This window comes from Poromitra crassiceps (assembly GCF_964638095.1).
Source record: "Poromitra crassiceps genome assembly, chromosome: 3".
Lineage (NCBI taxonomy): Eukaryota > Metazoa > Chordata > Actinopteri > Beryciformes > Melamphaidae > Poromitra > Poromitra crassiceps.
This window is the reverse complement of record NC_139625.1, coordinates 11,933,382-11,943,075: the sequence shown is the minus strand read 5'-3', so window position 1 is coordinate 11,943,075 and position 9,694 is coordinate 11,933,382. Positions and strand designations below refer to the sequence as shown.

The 9,694-nt window shown below is 42.2% G+C and overlaps 1 protein-coding gene across 1 annotated transcript; it reads left to right on the top strand.

Moving 5' to 3' along the window:
- The first annotated feature begins 248 nt into the window (after window positions 1-248).
- LOC310772964 (uncharacterized protein) lies at window positions 249-5,159 on the top strand. The gene is made up of 5 exons (XM_083632916.1): window positions 249-369; window positions 481-786; window positions 1,178-1,510; window positions 1,763-1,848; window positions 1,970-5,159. The coding sequence occupies exons 1-5, from the start codon at window positions 252-254 to the stop codon at window positions 2,291-2,293; spliced, it is 1,167 nt and encodes a 388-aa protein (XP_083489042.1). The 5' UTR covers window positions 249-251; the 3' UTR covers window positions 2,294-5,159.
- Window positions 5,160-9,694: the final 4,535 nt, after the last annotated feature.

Below are 9,694 nucleotides of genomic sequence, written 5' to 3'. Positions count from 1 at the left end.
ACATTACTAATGTCACATTATACACATATACATACTGTACATCTGTGCCAATCTCTCTCTCTCCAGAGTCTGTGAGGCTGGTGAATGGGGCCAGTCTGTGCTCAGGCAGACTGGAGGTGAATAACGAGTCGTGGTCCTCAGTGTGTGAAGCTGACTTTGACCTGCAGGATGCAGAGGTGGTCTGTAGGGAGCTTGGCTGTGGGGCTCCTTCAGTCCTCCAGGGGGCGCTCTATGGAGAAGTGGAGGCTCCAATGTGCACCAAAGAGTTCCAGTGTAAAGGCAATGAGTCAGTTCTCCTGGACTGTGGAAGCTCAGGCTCAGCTAGAAACACCTGCTCACCTGGCAAAGCTGTTGGACTCACCTGCTCAGGTAGAAGGGGAGCTGCAGCAGCATGCAGCAGCGGCTTGGAGTTGGCTTAATTTCTGTTCTAATCAAAGTGATTTGACTTCTGTTACTAATGACTCTCTTGTCTCTGTTCAGAGCCTGATGATGTCACGTTGGGGGGAGGAGCCAGCCGCTGTGCTGGTGGACTGGAGATGAGACACCAGGGAGACTGGAAACCAGTGGATTACTACTCCAAATGGAACTGGAAGTTACTCGCTGTAGTGTGTAGACAGCTGGACTGTGGCTCTGCTGTTTCAACTGAAAGGAGACGCAATTCCTCGGAAAGATCTGTATGGCTGACTCTACCTCTCTGTGACGGGTCTGAGTCTGCACTGAGGGAGTGTCCATTAGGAGAGATGAAATCATACAATAGCTCTTCCAGTCTGGAGCTGATCTGCTCAGGTAACACTGAGCAGTGACATCACATCCTCAGCTTTACACAGGGAGAGGCTGCTCGCTGACTCCTCTGTATTACATACAGTATGAATGCAGCAGTTCTCTGTATTAAATGTAGCAGTTATCTGTATTACATAATGAAAGTAGTAGTTGTCTATTACATGTAGTACATGTATGGTGGCTGCTGACAGACACATCCTGAAACAGTCAGTTTCTCACTGAGGAAAGAGGCATTAGGATATCGGGAACATATCAGTCTTCATCATCTATCTGTTTATAGATGTGCTGGTTCAGCCAATCATCTCCCTCTCTGTTTAAAGATCTTCTGGTTCAGCCAATCATCTCCCTCTCTGTTTAAAGATCTTCTGGATCAGCTCATCTCCCTCTCTGTTTATAGATCTGCTGGTTCAGCCAATTATCTCCCTCTCTCCACCCACGGACGGGTTCTCCAAGGTCCAGCAGCAGGGGCTTCAGGTGTTCAGGGGCTTCAGCTTCACCATCCGCTGCTCCATCCAGCCACAGTACCCAGGAGGCTCCTTCCACCTCACCTCGACCACCACCTCCAACACAGCTCACAACCGCACCCAGCCAGCTGTCAATCACTCTGCCCACTTCCTGTTTCCTGCTGCAGACCACGCCCATCAAGGGAACTACAGCTGTGTTTACCACATCTCTGTTTTCTCTCGTAGCTTCTCCTCTGAGAGCCAGCCCCTCTCTCTCACTGTCTCAGGTAACCTCAAGGAGCATCTGAAGCTGAATCCAACAAGAATATGACAGTGTTAACATTCCATTTGATTTCAACAAAACATGAGTTAATGATACTTTCAACATAATATTTACAATGGATCAGATATTATCTAAGAACTGTTAAAGTGACCTTCATTGAGTGATTTTAAGGGTTTTAGGGCAGCATGAACGTCATCTTTAATGGGAGCTGTTGTTCTCATGATGATCTGATGTGATGATTCTCAATCTGTTTCAGACTATCCAACACATCTCACCGTCAGACTGGTTGTCATGCTGCTGACTATGGTGCTGCTGGTCACTGCCTTCTGTTTCTACTGCAAGGTACTGGACATCTTTATTCAGTAGTAGAGGATTAGGTTAAATGAAGTAGTTAGACTGCTTTTTTAAGCTAGAAGAGAGGTGTGATCCAGTAACAGAGATGGCTGTTGTCATGTCTCTCCAGGCCACCAGGGGGCAGAGGCCAGGAAGAGAGGACATTGAGCTGGATTATTCTAACCTGTGTGGTTCCAGTGCTGAAGGCGGGCCAGATTATTATAACCTGGGTGGTTCCAGTGCTGAAGGAAGAGAGAAGAGCCTTGAGCTGGACCTCGGTGGTTCCAGTGCTGAAGGAAAAGAGGAGGACATGGATCCGGATTATGATGACCTGGGTAGTTCCAGCGCTGAAAAAGATAACATTGAGCTGGATTATGATGACCTGGGCGGTTCCAGTGCTGAAAGAGAGAACATTGAGCTGGATTATGATGACCTGGGCGGTTCCAGTGGATAATTGAAAAGAAGGTCAGGACATTTTGCTCTAATGGAAATTTCCAAAACTCCCAGTGTGTAATGTGTGAAAACAAAGAGTGCCCCCCTGTCTGTCATGTGGTAATACAGGTGTTGAAAGTCTAGCCATCATCAGCATCACTAAAATGCAGCCAATCAGCTGTCAGCAGGGAAGACTCACAACAAATCAGATCACAGTTGGCTCCTTGATGTAACTATTGATGACAACAATCCATTTCAAACTGAGACTCTTTAGAACAGGCCAGGTACCCAAACTTTTTTAGGATGAGAGCTACTTACAAAAAATATAACGAGTCGCGAGCGACTTCTTTTCCCCTCAACACAAGTACATATTTAGCACTAGTACAACATTACTAGGCATCTCGCGCGCTCGATTCCGAGGCCTTGCATCTTGCATACGCAGCTCGGCCGCTGCGTGGCCTCGCCCGCCCTGCAGCTCGACTGCTGTGCAGGCTGACTTGCTCCCTCGCCCGCCCTGCAGCTCGCCCGCTCACTTGCTCTTATGACATCACTGATGACCACTGCGCATCACGGCCTCACCTGCTCTATGACACATCACTGATGACATCATCACGGATGACTGATGACAATTAGGGTAATCACCTAATTAAACCGTCAGCTCACCCACACAGCCCAGGAGCGGAAGCCATCGTCTCCACCTGATTCTACCTCACTTTTTTTGGGTGTTTTATGGCAGTTGGCATCCTTAATGTTGCATTACCGCCTTCTTCTGGATATCACACCAATGTCTTCTTCTTCCAGTATCTTCTACCTCACTTATACCCCCATCACTTATATAGCCTCAGACTGATGACATCACTGATGCCATCGTCACTGATGACATCACATCATTAGCTATTAGCAATCACCTAATTAAAAAATCCGGCTCCATCAGGTCACCCGCACGGGTGCTTTTTTACACCCCCTTAAAGTTTCAGCCCGATCGCAGGTGAAACGGCATAGCTGTGGCTGGCCACAAAGATTGAAACAAACAGTGCGATGACATCACATCAGTAGCTAATTGAGGCAATCACCTAATTAACAAACAGTGGACAGAGCCCACATACTCAATTTTATATACTAGAGGACCCGTGGGGACCTCGGTTTAGATGTGTGAGCTTAGATCAATAGATCCTTAGTTTCAAATGCATTGATTTAGATGTGTAAGCTTAGATCAATAGATCATTATGTGTTTCAAATGTATTGATTTAGATGTGTAGATCAATAGATCATTGTGTTTCAAATGTATTGATTTAGATGTGTGAGCTTAGATCAATAGATCCTTAGTTTCAAATGCATTGATTTAGATGTGTAAGCTTAGATCAATAGATCATTATGTGTTTCAAATGCATTGATTTAGAAGTGTAAGCTTAGATCAATAGATCATGATGTGTTTCAAATGTATTGATTTACATGTGTGAGCTTAGATCAATAGCTCATGATGTGTTTCAAATGTATTGATTTACGTAGATGTGTAAACTTAGATCAATAGATCATTATGTTTCAAATGCATTGATTTAGATGCGTAATCAATAGATCATTATGTGTTTCAAATGTATTGATTTAGATGTGTAAGCTTAGATCAGTAGATCATTATGTGCTTCAAATGTATTGATTCCATTTTAGATGTGTAAGCTTAGATCAATAGATCATTATGTGTTTCAAATGTATTGATTTAGATGTGTAAGCTTAGATCAGTAGATCATTATGTGCTTCAAATGTATTGATTCCATTTTAGATGTGTAAGCTTAGATCAATAGATCATAATGTGTTTCAAATGTATTGATTTAGATGTGTAAGCTTAGACCAATACATCATTATGTTTTAAATGTATTGATTTAGATGTGTAAGCTTAGATGAATAGATCATTATGTGTTTCAAATGTATCGATTTAGATGTGTAAGCTTATAGCTCAATAGATCTATAAGCATCCAGCACTTGAACAGGGCAGTCGCTTTATTTCTCGCTCTCCCTTATCTCCCTTCTTTCCCTTCTTTCCCTCTGCCTGCAACAACACCCAGAGCAAACTTGCATTCGTCTACTCGAAATGACAAATGTGGATTTATTGGATTTACTAAGCTGGTCTCTCAACGCAAATCAACTAAACTTTGAGGAATGCGGGGTCCGGGGAACCCCCACCCTCTGCCCAGACGGATCTTTTGCCGCGGGATACGGGAAGACAACAGCGATTGACCCTAGGCTGTGACGTCATGAAAATTGAGATGGGCGGTCAGTGAATTTGAACTGTGAAAAATGGATTATATCTGGATATATCATAGAAATTCCACTGATCTGCAATAATGAGAATATGAACTAAGTTGGGAATCAGAGACTTGACACCTGCTGTTGACTTTCTGGTCTGTGTGACCCTGGTCTGTGTGACCGAAAGGAATTCCAGGCAACCAAAACATTTTATCCTAATCTGGACTCTCATACTGCCAAGGACGCAGCTCTCCTGATATTTCGTCTGCAACTGAGCTCTTCCCCCCCAAACCCCCCGCCTTGTTCCCTGACAGCTCTTGCATCATCCACCCCACCCCCCCACCCCCCACTCCCTCTTCCTCCGATACAGTCATCCATCTGGCGCTGATGACAGCGAGCCAGTTGCGTTGTTTGAGGAGCTAGTGCAACGGTGGCGCTGCGCACACGGCGACCCGGCTGAGGGCAGTAGATGGTCCTTTGGAATCTGTACATAATGCAACAAATGTTTATGTATTGTATAATATTGAAGTGTGCCTTTATTACTTTAAAACTAGTAATAATGTATCTCAATTCTGAAGTGTGCCTTTATTACTAATCTCAAACTAGTAATGATGTTGTAATTATCCACTACTGTCTGATGTGAACCAAAGTGCCCTTCTGGGACATGTATTAAACTGATTGATTGATTGATTGATTGATTGATTGATTGATTGATTGAGATCATGTGCTTCAAATGTATTGATTCCATTTTAACACATTCACTGCCAGCCGTTTTTTTTTTACTGTAGGTAGGTTCTGCCAGAGGGTTTTTTTGAGGATTCTGGCTCATCTTTCAAGACCCGAGGATTCTTTTCTGCTAAGATTTTGTGAACACACAATGGCTGAGTTTCCCAACAAAGAAGCTTCTTAAGGAGTTAAGAAGCTTCTTAAGGAGTTAAGAAGGCTCCAAAGAAGTGTTTCCCAAACGCCTTCTTAACAGTCGAGAAAAATAAAAAAAATAGAAGGATCTTAAGAAGCATCTTAACTGGAGCGGCTCACTTGATGGCACTCTGAGCCCAGCAGTGGGCCACGACTCAGTGGTTGAGAAACACTGTTAACACCTAATCATGGTCATGTTAAACTTTATTAAACATTACTTATTTCAGACATGGACTGCAGTTCAAATTGCTTTATATACACAGCATACAACAAAACAGAGAAACACTACAGAATTTAAGCGACCTTGGGTTCTGTGAAAGGTGCTATATAAATCCACAACATTATAAAAGGAATCCATTCTGATTAGAGAAATATAGCCTACGGTAAAACATTTAAAACACAAGTAACCATACATACAGGGGAGATTTTCAAGTGTTCCCCAATTTTAAACACTAAAGGGTGCATGAAAGAAAGGAAAAAGGGAAAAACACAAGAGGAACAGTGGACACAAGTATCTCCTTTTGCCTGATGCGGCTGGATCTGCCAGTGTTTTGTCATTAAGAAGGTGTTAAGAAGGCTCCAGACCCTTCTTACAAAACCTTCTTAACGAAAGATCATCTTAGCGCTAAGAAGCTTTTGGGAAACGCAGCCTTCTTAACGGAGGATAATTGGTAGATAATTTTAGGCTAAGAAGCAATCGGGGAAACGCGTTGGCTTCGTTGGCTTCTTACAGGAGCCTTAAGAAGGATCAAAGAAGCTTCTTAGCGCTAAGAAGCTTTTGGGAAACGCATGCCTTCGTAAAGAAGCAATTGGGAAACGCGTTTGCTTCTTAAGGGGGCCTTAAGAAGGGTTGAATTAGCTTCTTAGCGCAAAGAAGCTTTTGGGAAACCCAGCCGCCAATATCTCAAAAGAACTAATAGAATGTGTGCTTTCTCTGTCTAAAAGAGTTAGTTTGTAGAGTTAGTAGTTATGTAAGCATTAGCAGTTGAATACAGCATGGTTTCAGCGTCTGAAAAATTATTTTGAGATAAACGGCTTTTTGTGAAATTCGATAGAACAGTCACTTTAACCATTCATTTTTGGCATCAGTAAGACGTCAGACATCTAAACAATAGTTTTGAACAGTAATTTCCTCCATAACAGCAGGAAACACCCCTCTCATTCAAACTCCTCCCTCCGTGTGTGTTCTTCTTGGCTGCAGCGGGCATGTCACAAGCTCGTTTCTGCTGCTGTAACCTCGCGTCACCAGGCTCACTGCTTCTGCTGCTGCTGCCTGTCTGCTGGCGGCCGCTGTGCAAGTCTGGATCGGCTCGCTCGTTTCTTGTGGTTTGTGTTGAGAGCTTTGATGAAGCTTTTGCGATTCTGGTCTTATTTATGCTGCGTGTTTCAAAGTGTGTTCCACCCGTAATCTATTATGCAAATTTGCAATCCCGCACCGCCAGCAATCAGCGCGAAAACGAAAGCGTTTTCGCCAAACTATTTTCATGAGAATGGCTTCCTCACACATGCTTTTTGCTTGCCTTCCTCTAGTCTGGGAGAGCACTGTCGCCACTTAGTGGGTCGGTGGAATGGGTTGTACATGTTCGGTGGCTCCAATAATTATATAAGAGATGTAAAAGGGTTAGATGCACATCCCACGGTCAAAAAAAATAAATTCATTTTTTTGACGTAAAAACACGTCATTGGCAGTCAACCGTTGGATTTAGTTTGACGTAAAAACACGTCATTGGCAGTGAACGTGTTAAATGTGTAAGCTTAGATCAATTAATCATTGTGTGTTTCAAATGCATTGATTTTGATGTGTAAGCTTAGATCAATAGATCATTATGTTTCAAATAGATTGATTTAGATGTGTAATCAATAGATTATTATGTGTTTCAAATGTATTGATTTAGATGTGTAAGCTTAGATCAATAGATCATTATGTGCTTCAAATGTATTGATTCCATTTTAGATGTGTAAGCTTAGATCAATAGATCATAATGTGTTTCAAATGTATTGATTTAGATGTGTAAGCTTAGACCAATACATCATTATGTTTTAAATGTATTGATTTAGATGTGTACGCTTAAATCAATAGATCATTATGTGTTTCAAATGTATCGATTTAGATGTGTAAGCTTGTGTGCTTCAAATGTATTGATTCCATTTTAGATGTGTAACCTTAGATCAATAGATCATTATGTTTCAAATGCATTGATTTACATGTGTAATCAATAGATCATTAAGGGCTTCAAATATTGATTTAGACGTGTGAGCTTAGATCATTATGTGCTTCAAATGTATTGATTTAGATGTGTAAGCAGTGTTGTGATGTGTGAAGCTTCAGTTAGCTGACTTGGGGAGGAAAAGCAAACTTGTGAAAAGATTTGAAAGATACTATCATTCATCTTCCTGCGTATTTGTACCAGTGTTGGGCAGTAATATTATGAAAGTAATATATTACTTTCCCCAGTAACGAGTGGTGTAAGGGATTACAATTTCCAAAACAGTAATACTACTACAGTTACTAGGGCAGTGGTGGCCCAATGGTTAGAGAAGCGAACTTGTGACCGGATAGTCGTCGGTTCAATCCCCGGGACCGGCAGGATAAATCTGGGTGGGGAAAGTGAAAAGGGGGAAGAGACTGACCTAAAAGCTTTCTAATTCAATGCTGAGAAATTGGAATAGTTTTTACACAGCTGATTTTATATGTTCTCTCTTTTGATGTTTGTTCTTTGTCACCCCCCAAAAAATGAATAAAGCGAAAACATTTTTGAGGAAAAGGAAGTGTCTGTATACTGAGTGTGTTGCAGCATGTCTGCAGTGGAGGAGGTCAGTGTGTATGTGGGTTTCCATCCACTTCTTTTTAAGCACATTTTTGCGCCATGGTGGTCTAAAAGGTTTGCACTTGTTATATTTTTGCTCATGATTTCCATATTGTTTTTCTAATTGCCTGGGCACTTAGTGAGACTCCCCCTGTATAAATAAAGGTTAAAGGAAAATATGTTTTTTCAAACTGACAAGATCAAAACAATAAGATCTAATGCAGAGTGGAGCAAAATGAACCGTGGTTTCCTGTGATGATAGTATGAAGTGTGATGAGCAGACAGCGTTACCCGGCAACAGTCAGATGACTCTGATAAGAGGAGGTTGTGGTGGTGTTGCTATGGAAACGGATGACTGTCTGGTAAGTTTGGCTCGTCAACAAACACTTTGTCGACAGTGAAAATGATCATCAATCATCATCAACATCAATTTTCAGTGAATTTAAATCATCTGAACAGGCTGCAGGGGTTTTGGATTGGCAATAGGCCAAAGAAGAAGATCAAATAGTTAGAATTACTATTTCCTCGTGTGAAAGTATGTGTATGGAAATTCATTGAGGAACATTTTGAAAGCTGAGATATTTCAGTTCGGAAATTCAAAACCAGCTCTCATCTGAGGTGGCTCAATCTACAACACTCATTTAGGCTATATATTTTTTATTTTGTTGTTATTTTGTTACTTATCACTTCTATCCTGTTTGGCTTTGCTCTTAGTCACGCAGCAATGTTCAGACCACTAATTTTCAATGTATGTACATGGCCCAGGCTTCCAAATATGAGCACACAAGAGTCTACATCTGTACTGTACCCAAAGCTGGTTTTAATTTCAAGTTGGAATATTTGTCTTGGAAAGCCTGGTCCATGTACAGATCAGAAACAGCCCACCTCTAGAATCAGGACCTCCTTGTGACTGGGGTCAACATAAACAACATCGAGTGTGTTGGGGATGCAGGCAAAGATATCACAAGTATAACCATTCTGGTAACACTCTTGAATGTTGATGAATTGCTAGATGGTGAAATCGGTTGTACTGCATCAGACACGTAAACAATATGGTCATGGCTAGCAGCAATGTACAGGCTTTTACACTGCATCCATTTGTAATTATGTGCAATGGATTCTAGATGTCGCTCTTAGTCGTACTTAGTTGGTGATACTTGCAGTCTTGCTTTGATGGTAAATGTGAAAACATCCTCACCAATAGCAGCATTTTTATACACTGGATGTGAGACAGAGTGGTCAGCAAAATCAACGCAGGCCAACTTTCTCTCCACACCAAAGCTGTTTGGCCTCAGTCTGCTTCATGCCGAGCACAACCCTTCTTGCAGTGTCTTGTCTGCCCCCTGCTGGGTGAGAGTAGCCTCCAAAGCCACACAGGGGTCTGTGGAACACACACACACGCACGCACGCAATACAGTCGCACACACGCACAGTCGCACATACGCACACGCACACAG